Genomic DNA, 14,965 nt, shown 5'->3' with positions numbered 1-14,965 from the left:
TTACTCAATGGAAAAAATTACATTTTCCCCTTATAGTTTACGGTATATTAGAATAGAAAATCGCATTAGACAAGAAATTAAGAAAAACAGAAGAACATTTATTATATATATATATATATATATATATATATATATATATATATATATATATGTGGGATTTTGATACTCTGCAACTATAAGTAGAAACTCTCAATTTACTTTTTCAACAAACTAATATTTACAATTTGCTTTTTCTATGGGCAATTTATTCTAAAACTGCAGACACTGTTACTGAAAATATGAATTTTGTTTTCATATATTCTTTTAGTTATTTCCATGAAATTGCAACATATATATGTGAGGAAACCACAAAAATATTTTATAATAAATTGAGAAAGATGTTATCCAATGATTTTTTTTTTCAGCAGTGGCACTGTTGCGCAAAACTTTATTTTTAAATTGTAAACATACATTCAATCGGTTCCAAAAATTGTTGTAAATATAGTCAAAACAAAATTAAAGGAATTACTTAATGTTAGTTTTAAATAAGTTTTTTATTTTTTTCATTTTAACAAATTTATTGAAAAAACTTTCTTAATTAAAATGAAGATTAGATTTGATGACTTGTGACATTTTGTTATATACAGTATAAACACTAGTTGTATTTCATTCTGTACAATTGGATGAGGTAAAAAAAATTCAATCCTCTGCAGATCCCTAAAACTTGGATGCTATAGAGGATTTGGAGAGAAAATAATGAGTGAAGAGTGTGTAGTTTCTATTGAGTGATGATATTCAAAAAGCACGCTCTTGTTCTAACCATGCGCCTGAATAAGCTCTCCAAACCATTTTCTATGATTTCAATTCCATTCTCCAAAGCCTCCAATCTTTCATGTGCAGCCTTCATTGTTGCAACATTGCTACCTTCGTTTACAAGGCTGTTTAAAGATGCTTCCACACACTGCAACTCGTTCAAATTCTTCTGCTTTTCTTCACATGCTATCACTCCCTTCTGCATTAATTTTGATACCAATAACCATTTGGTTGCCTTTGATTTTGAAGCAGACACGGTCAAAAAAGCTAACAGCGATTGGAAGACAGACATGTTCATTCCAATCACTTCCCTAACCACTCTAACCAAAGAAACAAGTTGTTGATCTTCATCCAAGATTTGGGACACTCCAAATTTGTTCTCCATCTGCTTCAATGTTGTGATCAACTTCTTGGCATTCTTCTTCATCTTCTTAGAGAAGAAGTTATATTCGGCTACAATTCTTTCAATGCTTGAATCCCCCTTTCTCCTTCTGAGAGCAGAATGAAGGGCTTGAACATTTTCCTTAATTTGTAACATGTTGTCTCTTGTGATGTCACAGATGTCTAAAATTCTCACTGAACCAGCCAGAAGCTCTTGTATGCATTTCTCACCTTGATGGTTAGAAAGCAGCTTCTGGGTTGAAGCCATGTTGAGAATATCTTCCAAGCATACATGCAAATCTGATAACAAGGACAAGCCAGTGGCAATTGAGTTTGATGTGGATGTGGAAGTGTCTTCCCAAGTTTTGAGCTTGTTCAGCTCTTCCTCCACTCTACTGATGCTAGGATGAGATCCAGTAGGAAAACTATTTGAGCGAACATGGAACTTCTTTGCCATGGTAACTCTTTTTGTATTTTTCTCTTTCTCAAAGGAAACTCAATGTTTTTGTGCTTTCACCAAGCACTTAACTCTATATATATATAGTATAATGCAATTCATGATTAACCTTTCATAATCAATGTGAGCATGTGGTTTCTGCATATGTTTCCTAATAATTTGGTGAGTTTGCCACATCTCTGCCAAACATTGTGCACTATTATCTGTGATATAATACAGACCAAGTTGATAATGAAATTCGTTTGGTGTGCATAACTGGCATGTTCTCCTTGTGTTGGCAATCGGAAAACCTCATTAGTCATCAACCATTTTGCCTTCTTTTCTGCCACATTGCATTTTGACTTCAAATTATAAAAATGTTGTTTCAGTATCCATTACCTGGCTTGTCTCGAATATAAGAAGCTGAAACTGCAAAATGGTGTAATAAATGGCTTTGGTAGATGAGATTCGGATCTCGAGGGATATCACACATGGACAACAATTTAGAGTTATTTATAATTTTGGTTGCAGTTTTGGACAGCAACTTGAGTTGTATATAATTTTGATTACAGATTTCGAGAACAAAATATTAGATTATCTGGTGTGTGCACGAGTGGCTTGCAACCCTTATCTCTCCCTTGTTGATTTACCAACTCTTTGGTTACTCCATAACAAAATTGATTTGGAATTGTTAACCTTGTTGAATAATTTATACTTGAAAATCATTTTTTCTGAAAACAAGAGTGGGTGAAAAGGTGAAATATCGTACTATTAGAGCAATTAGAAATTTGAAACAGATAATGAGAACACTTCCCTTCTAGATATTCAATTTCATCAAATCCTCTAACTGTGGTTAGAATTCTAGGGAATATTGTTGAATAGAGATGTATTTGTGCAGTGTCTTTTTCCTTAACATGATATTTTATCACGTTATGTATTGTAGATCAGTTGAAAGAAACTACTCTGATCTTCAGTTTGTATCCCCTATTTGCTAAAGTAGCTAAGTGAAAAGAAACATATGTTTATCCATTTGAATCTTCTTTCTGCGTTTTTCATTTGAAAAATTGAAATTGATTAGCCTGAACTCCGTTCATCCATACATCTCTTAAAATCATTGCTTGACCAGAAAATTTTAAAATCATCTTTTGTCCTTTGGAAATGGTATAAAGTGATGTTAATGCTATTTTTTACACAGTCTTCTCTAACAAGTAAATTATAATGTTCAGTCATAAAAACAAGATCAATATAAAGGAATTAAGAAAAAGCTGACTGCAAGGAAAAATATATCGAAATATATAGAGTATAAACATTTCGTTGTATTTGATAGTGTGTAACTATTGAGTTGTATACATGTACAAGACAAAATTTTTCAATCCTCAAAGGATCCATAAAATTTGGAGAGAAAATCATGACCGAACACTGTCTAATCTCTATTGAGTCATGATGTTTAAAAGGCAGGCTCTTGTTTTAACCATTCGCCTAAATACGTTCTCCAAACCATTTTCAATGCTTTCAATGCCATTCTCCAAAGCTTCCAAACTCTCATTTGCAGCTTTCATCGTTGCAACATTGGTTCCTTCACTCACAAGGCTGCTTAAAGATGCTTCCACACACCGTAACTCGTTCAAACTCTTCTGCTTCTCTTCACATGCTATCACTCCCTTCTGCATTAATTTTGCCACCAATAACCATTTGGTTGCCTTTGATTTTGAAGCAGGCACGGTCAAAAAAGTTAACAGGGATCGGAAGATAGACATGTTCATTACAATGACTTCCCTTAGCAATCTAACCAAAGATACAAGTTGTTGATCTTCCTCCAACACTGGGGATACTCCAAATTTGTTCTCCATCTGCTTTAAAGTTGTGATCAACTTCTTGGCATTCTTCTTCATCTTCTTTGAGAAGAAATTATATTCGGCTACAATTCTTTCAATGCTTGAATCCCCCTTCCTCCTTCTTAGAGCAGAATGAAGGGCTTGAACATTTTCTTTAATTTGTAACATGGTGTCTCTTGTGATGCCACAGATATCCAAAATTCTCACTGAACAATCCATTAGCTCTTCCATGGATTTCTCACCATAATGGTTAGAAATCAGCTTTTGGGTTGAAGCCATGTTGAGAAGATCTTCCAAGCAAATATGCAAATCTGATAGCAAGGACAAGCCCGTGCCAATTGAGTTTGATGTAGAAGTGGAAGTGGCTTCCCAAGTTTTGAGCTTGTTCAACTCTTCCTCTACTCTACTGATGTTAGGATGAGATCCAGAAGGAAAACTGTTAGAGCGAACATGGAACTTGTTTGCCATGGCTACTCTTTTTTGTGTTCTGTTCTTTTTCGAAAGAAGCTCAATGTTTTTGTGTTCTCACCAAGTGCTTAACTCTATATATATAGAAGCAATTCATGATTCATGATCGATGTGAGCATGTGGTTGCAGCATGTGTTTCCTAATAATTTGGTGAGTTTGTCACATCTCTGCCAAACATTGGCACTATTATTTGTGATACAATATAGGCCATATTTGTAATGAAATGGTAACTGGCATGTTCTCCAAGTGTTGGCAATCAGAAAACCTCATTAGTCATCAATTAATTTGCCTCCTTTGCTGCCACATTGCATCTTTACTTAAAATTATAAAATGTGTTGTTTCAGCTTCAAGGATATACATTACGTGTCTTGTCTCAATGATAAGAAACTATAACTGCAAAATAGTTTTTAAAATGGCTTTTAGATCTGTGAGATCCAAATCTGGTGGTCATTGACAAATAGACATTTTTCTAAATTTGAGTACAGATTTTGAGAACAAAAGGATGAGTTATTTGGCGTGTGCACGAGTGGCTTGTAACCCTTGTGTCTCCCTTGTTGATTTTACCAAATCCTTTTCATTCTGTTTTAAACCAATGAAGAATTTTGTATTGTGGTACACATTAAAGGACAAGTATCCACCGTCCCAGTTTCAAGGGGTTGATGTTATTGTTAAAGGCTTTGTGTGTGCACACATCATTTCTGTTTAGCATGTGACTCTAATTGCAGAAAATTTTGGCATCTTTGTTTGAGTAAAAGATCTCCTCTCTAAAAGAAAATAAGAATTTGTCTAAGCAGAGCTTTGTTAATGTCTTACAGATACAGAAGAGAGAATGTTTATAAGAAAACAGAGACAAAACTCAAGACTGGAGCAGTTCCAGAAAAAAGTTACTAGGAGATCAAAATGAAGAATCTTAGTGGCTATATTTACAATATTTGTTTCTACAATAATACTGGAGCGGTGGAATTGTATGGTAGAAAGGGAAACAAGGCTATATTTAATAAAATACTGATTGGGAAACAATTTTTCTATTTTTGGAATATTGAAATATTTAATACATTTGAACTTAAAATTATTGACTTTATAATTGAGTTTTGAACTTTTGACTATGGCATATGCATTACTGTTTCTATTTTTGTATTATGTTTAGATAGATTTGTGTGGGGAAGACCTATGAACATATATTTAAAAATAATAATTATAAATTTATATTATTGTAAAATAATTATATATATATATATATATATATATAAATTTTACCTATAAATTCATTTTTCAAGTTTGTTAACTTGAAGATACAAAAACTGTTCATTTTTTTTTAAAGTTTATCATGTACAATTAAATTTTTCTGTGTAAATGTTTGTAAATGTTTGATCTTTAAAAATATCACATCATCGACAGTTACTTCTTAATGAACCATTTCTACAAAGAAGGAAGGCGAAACACAAACGATGTTTGGGAGAGCAAGTGAACATCTCAAAAAATTTAACAGGAGCCGATGTGGAGTGTAGATAGTTTGGATCTTGGAAAAGACGAGTCTATTATCCAAAAGTTAGAGCTTGAAAGAGACATTTTGTAATAAAGAATTGAAAAGGAAGTTAGAGATAATACAAAGTTACAGGCAAGCTTTGAAAGTAGAAAAAAGGTTTTGCATAAGCGATTGGAACTTGAACAAGAAGTGTTCAGTTCGCAAAAGCACTTACATGCCAGGAAGGATCTTAGATTTGCACCTCCGATGCAAGATGAGAATTAACGATTGAAATGGATTATGTGTTTGGTGTAAAGAAGACGTGAGAATTGTCCGATCTCTTACAATGAGTTCGGCCTATTGAGAGGAATTCGTTAATGACAAGTCAGCCACAGTGATAATAAAGAACCCAGCATAGGACAAGTCGATCAAGGTTAATAAGAAGTCGGTCAAAGCAAATAGCACATCAATCACCGAGAATGAAGAGAACAAGTCAGACACAATGAAAGCAAAGTCGGCTATGAAGTAAGTGAAAAACCTGACAAATCACGAAAGAAACAAGCATGGTGTGGGCTACACATGACAAAGTCAAGATGAAGGAAGAAGGATGAAAATCAAAATAAACTTTTAAGTTTAGAGAGGGGGATTGTCCAAGTATGAGTCAAAAGTTCCACATTGGATAAAAAAAACAAAGTTAAACACTATATAAGAATAAAGGCCCATAACAACATTGCCTTAAGGTTTTGGATTAAGATTTTAACGTATAGAGTGTTTATCTAAAAAGTCTTATTTATCAACAAAATTTTGATAATGCATACAGAAACCAACCATTCTAAATGGCTAAAATGGGAATTTATGTTGCTTTTGTTTATCAAGTCATAATAACCTGGCCCTTTAATCACTGTTGACACAATCTCGTCCCATCACAAACGACCAAATGGTCTGGGCTTTAACCAGTAAGTTAGATCAGAAACTCTGATACAAATTTTATTAAAAACATAACAGAATGAAGTTATTTGCATGAGCATAAAATAGATTAAAATTAGAGATAATATCCTAAGCAAAGGTGACAGTGGTAAGTACCAAAGGCTTTCCAGAGTCTAGCATCACTCTCTCAATCGATCCATCCCATTCAACTTTGTTGTCTTTCACAACTACTCCAGGTAGATCTTTGAAGTTTGCACCTATGAAAGTTACCGAGGTATAAAATGATGCTAATTTTATTTTTTACCAGGTCTTCTCAAATAAAGGAAATAGGAAAAAGCTGACTGCAAGAAAAAATATATCGAAATATAAGAGTATAAACATTTCGTTGTATTTGATAGTGTAACTATTCAGTTGTATACATGTACAAGACAAAAATTTTCGATCCTCAACGAATCCATGAAATTTGGAGAGAAAATCATGACTGAACACTGTCTAATCTCTATTGAGTCATGATGTTCAGAAGGCAGGCTCTTGTTTTAACCATTCGCCTAAATACGCTCTCCAAACCATTTTCTATGTTTTCAATGCCATTCTCCAAAGCTTCCAATCTCTCAGTTGCAGCTTCCATCTTTCCAACATTGCTACCTTCACTCAGAAGGCTGCTTAAAGATGCTTCCACACACTGCAACTCGTTGGAGTTTTCTGTGTTCTCTTCACATGTTATCACTCCCTTCTGCATTAACTTTGATAACCATTTGGTCGGCTTTGACTTTGGAGCAGGCACGGTCAAGAAAGCCAACAGTGATCTAAAGATAGACATGTTCATTGCAATGACTTCCCTGAGGACTCTAACCAAAGAAACAAGTTGTTGATCTTTATCCAACACTGGGGATACTCCAAATTTGCTCTCCATCTGCTTCAAACATGTCATCAACTTCTTAGCATTCTTCTTCATCTTCTTAGAGAAGAAGTTATATTCGGCTACAATTCTTTCAATGCTTGAATCCCCCTTTCTCCTTCTTAGAGCAGAATGAAGGGCTTGAACATTTTCCTTAATTTGTAACATGTTGTCTCTTGTGATGTCACAGATGTCTAAAATTCTCACTGAACCCTCCAGAAGCTCTTGTATGCATTTCTCACCTTGATGGTTAGAAATCAGCTTCTGGGTTGAAGTCATGTTGAGAATATCTTCCAAGCAAATATGCAAATCTGATAGCAAGGACAAGCCAGTGCCAATTGAGTTTAATGTGGATGTGGAAGTGGTTTCCCAAGTTTTGAGCTTGTTCAGCTCTTCCTCAACTTTACTGGTGTTAGGATGAGATCCAGAAGGAAAACTATTAGAGCGAACATGGAACTTGTTTGCCATGGCTACTCTTTTTGTGTTCTGTTCTTTTTGGAAAGAAGCTCAATGTTTTTGTGCTCTCACCAAGTGCTTAACTCTATATATATAGAAGCAATTCATGATTCATTCCTATTCATGATTCATGATCGGTGTGAGCATGTGGTTGCAGCATGTGTTTCCTAATAATTTGGTGAGTTTGTCACATCTCTTCCAAACATTGTGCACTATTATTTGTGATATAATAGAGGCCACATTGGTAATGAAATGGGTTGGTTGTGCATAACTGGCATGTTCTCCAAGTGTTGGCAATCAGAAAACCTCATTAGTCATCAATTAATTTGCCTCCTTTGCTGCTACATTTCATCTTGACTTAGAATTATAAAATGTGTTGTTTCAGCTTCAAGGATATACATTAGCTGGCTTGTCTCAATGACAAGATGTTATAACAGCAAAATAGTGTTAAAAATGGCTTTTGGATCTGTGAAATCCAAATCTGGTGGTCATTGACAAATAGACAACAATGACTTATTTTTTTTAATTTTGAGTCGAGAACAAAAGAATAAGTTATTTGGTGTGTGCACGAGTGGCTTGTAACCCTTATGTCCCCCTTGTTGATTTTACCAACTCTTTTTCATTGTGTTTTAAACCAATGAAAAATTTTGTATTGTGGTACACATTAAAGAACGAGTATCCATCGTCCCAGTTTCAAGGGGCTGATGTTATTGTTTAAGGTTTTGTGTGCACACATCCTTTTCTTTATTTTTTCCATGTGACTCTATTGCAGAAAAATTTGCCTCTTTGTTTGAGTAAAAGAAAATAAGAATTTGTCTAAGCAGAGCTTTGTTAATGTCTCACAAGCTACAGAAGAAAGAACGTTTAGAAGAAAACAAAGACAAAACTTAAGGCTGGAGTATTTCTAGAAAGAAGAAAAAAAACCATTAGGAGATTAAAAGAAAGAAAGAAAATGGAAGAGGAGGGAAAATTTTCATCCTTCCTCATTGTAAGAAAATAATTATACTAAATTGTGGTTGTTTCAAGCCAAACATTTTGAGGAATTTAAACTGAATCGGAAGTCCTACATTAGATAAATATGAATAATATGAACGATATATAATTAGAAAAAATCATAAATCTATGGTCTTACAAGAACAACAATCTTCAATCTCACCTCATTATTTATTGGGATTGGATGTAATATATCTTAACTTGATTATTTATTGGGGTTGGATGTAATATATCTTAACTTGATGTAGTTTTATCTTTGCAATATACCACGACTTTTGTGTCCATTCCTTGTGCTTCATGTTCATGGTTGATTATCTAAGCTATTTGTTGTTTAAAACATGCCTATAAGGAATTAGAACTAGTGAGTTTATGATGTGAATGTGTAGATTATGTTAGAAATATAAATATATATTGTTTAGAGTCTTTGCATTGAGTTGAGTTAATGAAATCCAACCTCGAAGAACTTTTAAATGATAAGGACGTTGACTTTACCCAACATTCTCTAACAAGTAAATTATATGCTTGGTAACAGAAACATGATAAGAGTAAAGAAATTTCTCTTAAGGAAAGAGATGACCTGAAGATTGAAATATAGAGTATAAAAATTCTGTTCTATTCATTGTTTGACTTTTGAGTTGTATACATGTACAAATTGATGGGGCAAAACTTTTCAATACTCAACTGATCCCTAAAACTTGGATACTTTGGAGAATTTGGAGAGAAAATCAAGATTGAACACTGTCTAAACTCTATTGAGTGATGATATTCAAAAGGCATGCTCTTGTTTTAACCATGCGCCTGAATACGCTCTCCAAACCATTTTCTATGATTTCAATTCCATTCTCCAAAGCCTCCAATCTTTCATGTGCAGCCTGCATTGTTGCAACATTGGTACCTTCGTTTACAAGGCTGCTTAAAGATGCTTCCACACACTGTAACTCGTTCAAGTTTTTTGTGTTCTCTTCACATGCTATCACTCCCTTCTGCATTAATTTTGCTACCAATAACCATTTGGTTGCCTTTGATTTTGAAGCAGACACGGTTAAAAAAGCTAACAGCGATTGAAAGACAGACATGTTCATTCCAATGACTTCCCTAACCACTCTAATCAAAGAAACAAGTTGCTGGTCTTGATCCAACACTGGGGATACTCCAAATTTGTTCTCCATCTGCTTCAATGTTGTGATCAACTTCTTAGCATTCTTCTTCATCTTCTTTGAGAAGAAATTATATTCCGCTACAATTCTTTCAATGCTTGAATCCCCCTTTCTCCTTCTGAGAGCAGAATGAAGGGCTTGAACATTTTCCTTAATTTGTAACATGTTGTCTCTTGTGATGTCACAGATGTCCAAAATTCTCACTGAACCATCCAGAAGCTCTTGTATGCATTTCTGACCTTGATGGTTAGAAATGAGCTTCTGGGTTGAAGCCATGTTGAGAAGATCTTCCAAGCAAATATGCAAATCTGATAGCAAGGAGAAGCCAGTGGCAATTGAGTTTGATGTGGATGTGGAAGTGTCTTCCCAAGTTTTAAGCTTGTTAAGCTCTTCCTCTATTCTAGTGATGCTAGGATGAGATCCAGTAGGGAAACTGTTTGAGCGAACATGGAATTTGTTTGCCATGGTTACCCTTTTTGTGCTCTGTACTTTTTCAAAGGAAGCTCAATGTTTTTGTGCTCTCACCAAGTCCTTAACTCTCTATATATATAGGTGCAACATGATCCATTCCTATTGGTGAAGAAAATAGGAAAAACAACTAAACTGTGATGATGAACGTGAGCATGTGGTTGTAGCATGTGTTTCCTACTCATTAGGTGAATTTGTCACATCTCTGCCAAACATTTTGCACTATTATTTGTGACATAATAGAGGCCAAAATAGTATTGAAATGGGTTTATGTTGCATAACTGGCATGTCCTCCTAGTGTTGGCAATCAGAGAACTTCATTAGTCATCACCCAGTTTGCTTCTTTTGCTGCCACATTGCCTCTTGGACTTGTCTCAACGCAGAAGACACAAAACTAAAAAAATGATGCAATAAATGGCTCTTGGATCCATGATGTACACATCTTGTTGGATGTAACAAATAGACAACAATTTGAGTTATGTATATAATATGATGTTGTTTACAATTTCGAGAACAAAATGATTGGCTATTTTTGTGTGTGCATGAATGGCTTGTAACCTTTATGTCTAATTCGTTGATTTTACCAATTCACTCGTTATTTCATTCTGTTTTAAACAAAAAGAAGAATATCGTTCCTCTATCTGCTTTTGTTGAGAAATCTTGTGGAATGGTGGTACATACAAAGGACGAGTATCCTACGGTCCCATTGTTAATGTTAATTGTTGGGGAGAAACAAAAACATAGCAGACAACAAAGTAGAATGAGAACACATGTTGTCCATCTCTTCCACGCAGGTTCTTCAACATTTTCATACCTCAAGACTTGATACATGAACTCGACCAAATACATCTCGGATACAACAATGAACATGGAAATGAAGGATATGATTTTATTTTATTTTTGCTTTAATGCTGTGGGTTATTCTGAAAGAATTTTTCATCATTCAAAATGCAACTTTCTATAAACATGCTGCTATTTTGTGTCTCTGCCCTAGTGAGTTGGGAATCGTGGTAGAACAAGGAAATGGTATTTTATTCAGCTTTAGTTTTGTATTAAGTTTCTTCCTTTTAAGTTTTCGGTGAATTGTTTTCATAAAATTATTTTTAAATTTCTGGACGTAATTGAGAATATATATCAAAATGTAGAGCTACAGTGGCATATGGGGTTGTGTTTTTTATCACATAATAAATAATATATGTCGATGAAGTTCCTGAAAAAAATGGGATTCTTTAGCCGAAAGAAATTGGTTTTCCTTTTTTGAAAAAATGACCCGAAAGTCTCTTTCTGCGTCTCACTTGATTTTGAGTCACTTTTGGTACATTCCAAAACGGGCTCTTGAAAGCCCATTCCAGAGAACCTATTGCTTCCTGCACCTAGGATGTGGCTAAGAAAGGCTATTGCTTCCTACACCCAGGAAAAGACTTAGACATCCTTCACTACTCACTTCGCCACATTACTTTTGTCACCCAAACATGTCAAAACGGCCACAACCCCGTGTTGATCACGTATTTGAACCGGATTGGATTGAGAAATTTAAAATTTTTTTCAATTATGAACGAAAATGAGTTGTACTTATTTGATCATAGGTCATGTAGGTTCGAGCTGAGTTAGACTCATTTAATTACAACTCACTTATTTTTTTAAAAATATTTTTTTATATGTTTAAATAAGAGAAAGAAACTCTAATCTTGTTGTATTTATATGCATTTTTTAATATCTTTGAGATCCTACAAATTTTAATATCCGAAAAAGAAGAAAATTGTTATCATCCTACAAATTTGAATATTTGAAAATGATTAAAACAATATTTTTTATTTTCATATGAGTCAACTCACTTAACCTATCAACCCATGATGAGTTGAGTCGGGTTATAAAATTTTTGGCTCACCAAAAAATGAGTCGGATTGGACTCACTCATTTCTAACATAACCAAACCAGCCGATCCGAAAAGAGAGAATGGTGTAGAAGAATAAAATAAAACTTGTTTTTGATAATTATTATATGCATTTTGAAAAATTTATTTCGAAACATATTTCATGTGCTCCAGAAAACTTTGTTCCGCAAGTTTTTGTGTTCCTGAAAATTTTGTTCCCCAAGTTTTTTCTAAAATTTCTGTTCTGAAAATTTTGAAAGACTGGTTTCGAAAAATTTCAAAATATATAATTCAAAATCAGGATAAAATAGTTAATTTGATAATTTAAGTGGTATGAATTGTGGGATGCAAAAAGTAAAAACCCTAATAAATATGTATCACCTTTTTAAAGTTCACAATTCAGAATCATAGAAAGACATTTTCTTTCTGCACTCCCATTACTTTTAAGGAAGTTGTGGTGTGATACAGTAAAGAAGGATATTTTTGTGTTTTTTATACGATGAAGTCATTTGCTTCATACTGTATTATCCATAATGCAGTATTTATCCTCTAAAATATATAATCCATAACAACAATAAAATTTTAAAATATATTATGAATTATTGATTCAAAACGACTTCCAAATAACAAAATCTGAAAAAGAAAAAAAAAAAAGAAAAAACTTTCAAAACATTAAACCTACAGGAATAACATGTTCTTCTTATAGAAACTGGAGAGTGCATGAAGAAATATCGAAGTGAATGAAGAAATAGCAAAGTTCAGGAAGAAATCGTTACGTTTTTGGTGAAAAAGGCACCAAGGCATGTGGATATTCTACATTGGCATGGTGGACTGAGAGAAAGTGTAGTCTTTTTTTTAACTAAATTGGAATTGTTAGTATTATTTAATATGAACTCAAAAATATATTTAATTGGAATGCTTAGTATGATTAACTGTTAAGTAGGTATGATGTTGATCACATTATTCAGCAATTAAATTTTGAACACCCACCAATAGTTTGATGAAAGACCTTCCCCTGTCAATTTTAATACTAGAATGGAGAAATGTTGAGAAGATGAAATAGAATTATGAACTCATCATGATGCTCTTATTTAAACATGGATTTGTGGAGATTCTATATTTACAAATAGATACTTTCAGCCATTAATACTCTTTAATGAGCTAGCATATTCAGAAACGACACTCTATTTTTGACTAAACATCTAAATATGCAATCTAATCCACTCTCAAGAGCCTCAATATTAACATTCAATGTCTCCAACACTCCTAGTGCCCTTTGAAATTCACCACAGGAATCACCATTTTTCTCTCTTCCAAAGAGGGAGCACAGAACACTGTTAAGATCTGCAACCCCATTTGTGTTCTTCTGTTCTTTCTGGGAAGAGAACAAAACAGTGATCTTCAACTTTGAGATCAAGGAGGAGGACCCTTTTGCAACTAACGTTGGCATGGACAGAAATACTAACAGAGAATGTAATATAGAGATGGTGAAGGTGTTTGATTCTCTTAGAACTCTTGCCAAAAATGCTAGCTGTTGATCTTGGTCCAGTAAACAGAAGGAATTAACCTTATTCTGCATTCTCTTAAGCTGTCCAAGTTGTTTGGAAATTGTCTTCTTTGCCATCTTCTTGAAGATATCAAAAGAAGAAACGCTGCTTTCAATGTTTGAATCTCCCTTTCTTCTACGCAAAGCTGAATGAAGGGTTTGCATGTGTTCCTTCAGAACCAACAACAAATCCCTCGCAGACTCACATGTGTCTAGCAATGTGACTGAGCCACATAACGCTTCTTCAACGAGTTTCCCATCTTGGTAGCGTAGAAGAGCTTGCTGTGAGTGTGGAGAATGGAAGAGTTCCTCCATGGAGTTATACAACTCAGCAAGCACAACTAAGACACTCTGAATTGTTTCTGCTTCCAAATTTTCAGTGCTTGAGACAGGTTGAGAATGATGATGTTTTAGGTGGTTTAGAAGTGCTTCAACTCTCTGAGAAACAGGGTGAACTCTGGTGGGAAAACTAATGGATCTCACAGGTTGATGTGCATGAGGGTATTTAGAACTATCTTCCATATTTTCTTTGCAGTGTCTGCTACAATAGTGCTGCTATAGAAGGGTGTTTGATAACTTGAATGATAACTAGTCTTTGTTGAATCTATTTATAGCACCATGGTTTGGGGAACCTAAACATGGTACCATGTTTATGAACATGGACTATTTGGTTAATTATGTGATGTGTACATGTGGGTCATGCAAACTTTCATATGACTTTCTGACATTTTGGGTCAGAAATTTGGCAGCTCTATCCATTTTTTAATTTCATGGTGATGAGATGAACAATGTAGAACTTTATAACTGTGATAAACACAATGCAGAACTAAACAATGAGAACAGTGAATTGCTGGTGTGTGCTCCCTGTGAAACTTCAATAATATAAGATATTTTGAAATTATGATGTGTATTATTGAACTTGTCAATTCATGTACCCTAAAGTTTCTACCATAGTTGGGGAGACATATGAGTAATGTTTTGTTCAAGTTGGCATAATCATTGTTTTTGTGGCCATGAGTTGTTGTGAAGTCTGCATTTACTGTTACTGGGAGACAAGAGGGGGCACTCAACAATGACACTTCTTCTACCTTGGAAATTGAGGTGTTAGCATCATAGAATTAATAATTTCTGGTACTTGGAAATGTTTGGTGTGTGCCTTTTTTTCAAGAACTTGATTCTCTTTGTTGGTTTTTTCTTCTGCAGGCATTTCCAGCTTAAACAACATTATGTTTTAAGAGCAATGTATCTGAGAATCGTATTCTCTGTCAAA

General features: G+C 34.2%; 5 protein-coding genes across 5 annotated transcripts; all 5 read right to left on the bottom strand.

The window, feature by feature from the left end:
- Nucleotides 1–608: 608 nt before the first annotated feature.
- LOC114174691 (uncharacterized) lies at nt 609–1,886 on the bottom strand. Its single transcript, XM_028059517.2, has one exon. The coding sequence runs from the start codon at nt 1,628–1,630 to the stop codon at nt 758–760; it is 873 nt and encodes a 290-aa protein (XP_027915318.2). The 5' UTR covers nt 1,631–1,886; the 3' UTR covers nt 609–757.
- Nucleotides 1,887–2,905: 1,019 nt separating this feature from the next.
- LOC114174706 (uncharacterized) lies at nt 2,906–4,261 on the bottom strand. The gene has a single exon (XM_028059534.2). The coding sequence runs from the start codon at nt 3,910–3,912 to the stop codon at nt 3,040–3,042; it is 873 nt and encodes a 290-aa protein (XP_027915335.1). The 5' UTR covers nt 3,913–4,261; the 3' UTR covers nt 2,906–3,039.
- A 2,423-nt stretch (nt 4,262–6,684) lies between these two features.
- LOC114166443 (uncharacterized) lies at nt 6,685–7,798 on the bottom strand. The gene has a single exon (XM_028051181.2). It carries the CDS (start codon nt 7,668–7,670, stop codon nt 6,804–6,806), a length of 867 nt encoding a protein of 288 aa, XP_027906982.1. The 5' UTR covers nt 7,671–7,798; the 3' UTR covers nt 6,685–6,803.
- Nucleotides 7,799–9,243: 1,445 nt separating this feature from the next.
- Nucleotides 9,244–10,309, bottom strand: LOC114166319 (uncharacterized). The gene has a single exon (XM_028051035.2). It carries the CDS (start codon nt 10,271–10,273, stop codon nt 9,401–9,403), a length of 873 nt encoding a protein of 290 aa, XP_027906836.1. The 5' UTR covers nt 10,274–10,309; the 3' UTR covers nt 9,244–9,400.
- Nucleotides 10,310–13,209: 2,900 nt separating this feature from the next.
- LOC114174272 (uncharacterized) lies at nt 13,210–14,484 on the bottom strand. The gene has a single exon (XM_028059083.2). The coding sequence runs from the start codon at nt 14,215–14,217 to the stop codon at nt 13,303–13,305; it is 915 nt and encodes a 304-aa protein (XP_027914884.2). The 5' UTR covers nt 14,218–14,484; the 3' UTR covers nt 13,210–13,302.
- Nucleotides 14,485–14,965: the final 481 nt, after the last annotated feature.

This window comes from Vigna unguiculata, chromosome 2 (genome assembly GCF_037176805.1).
Source record: "Vigna unguiculata cultivar grain cowpea cultivar isolate G323 ecotype 2 chromosome 2, ASM3717680v1, whole genome shotgun sequence".
NCBI classification, from domain to species: domain Eukaryota; kingdom Viridiplantae; phylum Streptophyta; class Magnoliopsida; order Fabales; family Fabaceae; genus Vigna; species Vigna unguiculata.
The sequence above is the reverse complement of the archived record's forward strand: the minus strand, read 5'-3'. Positions and strand labels throughout refer to the sequence as shown.

Bases quoted from the DNA above. Each gene is read 5' to 3' on its own strand.
- LOC114174691 (XM_028059517.2), bottom strand. From the start codon at position 1,630: ATGGCAAAGAAGTTCCATGTTCGCTCAAATAGTTTTCCTACTGGATCT.
- LOC114174706 (XM_028059534.2), bottom strand. From the start codon at position 3,912: ATGGCAAACAAGTTCCATGTTCGCTCTAACAGTTTTCCTTCTGGATCT.
- LOC114166443 (XM_028051181.2), bottom strand. From the start codon at position 7,670: ATGGCAAACAAGTTCCATGTTCGCTCTAATAGTTTTCCTTCTGGATCT.
- LOC114166319 (XM_028051035.2), bottom strand. From the start codon at position 10,273: ATGGCAAACAAATTCCATGTTCGCTCAAACAGTTTCCCTACTGGATCT.
- LOC114174272 (XM_028059083.2), bottom strand. From the start codon at position 14,217: ATGGAAGATAGTTCTAAATACCCTCATGCACATCAACCTGTGAGATCC.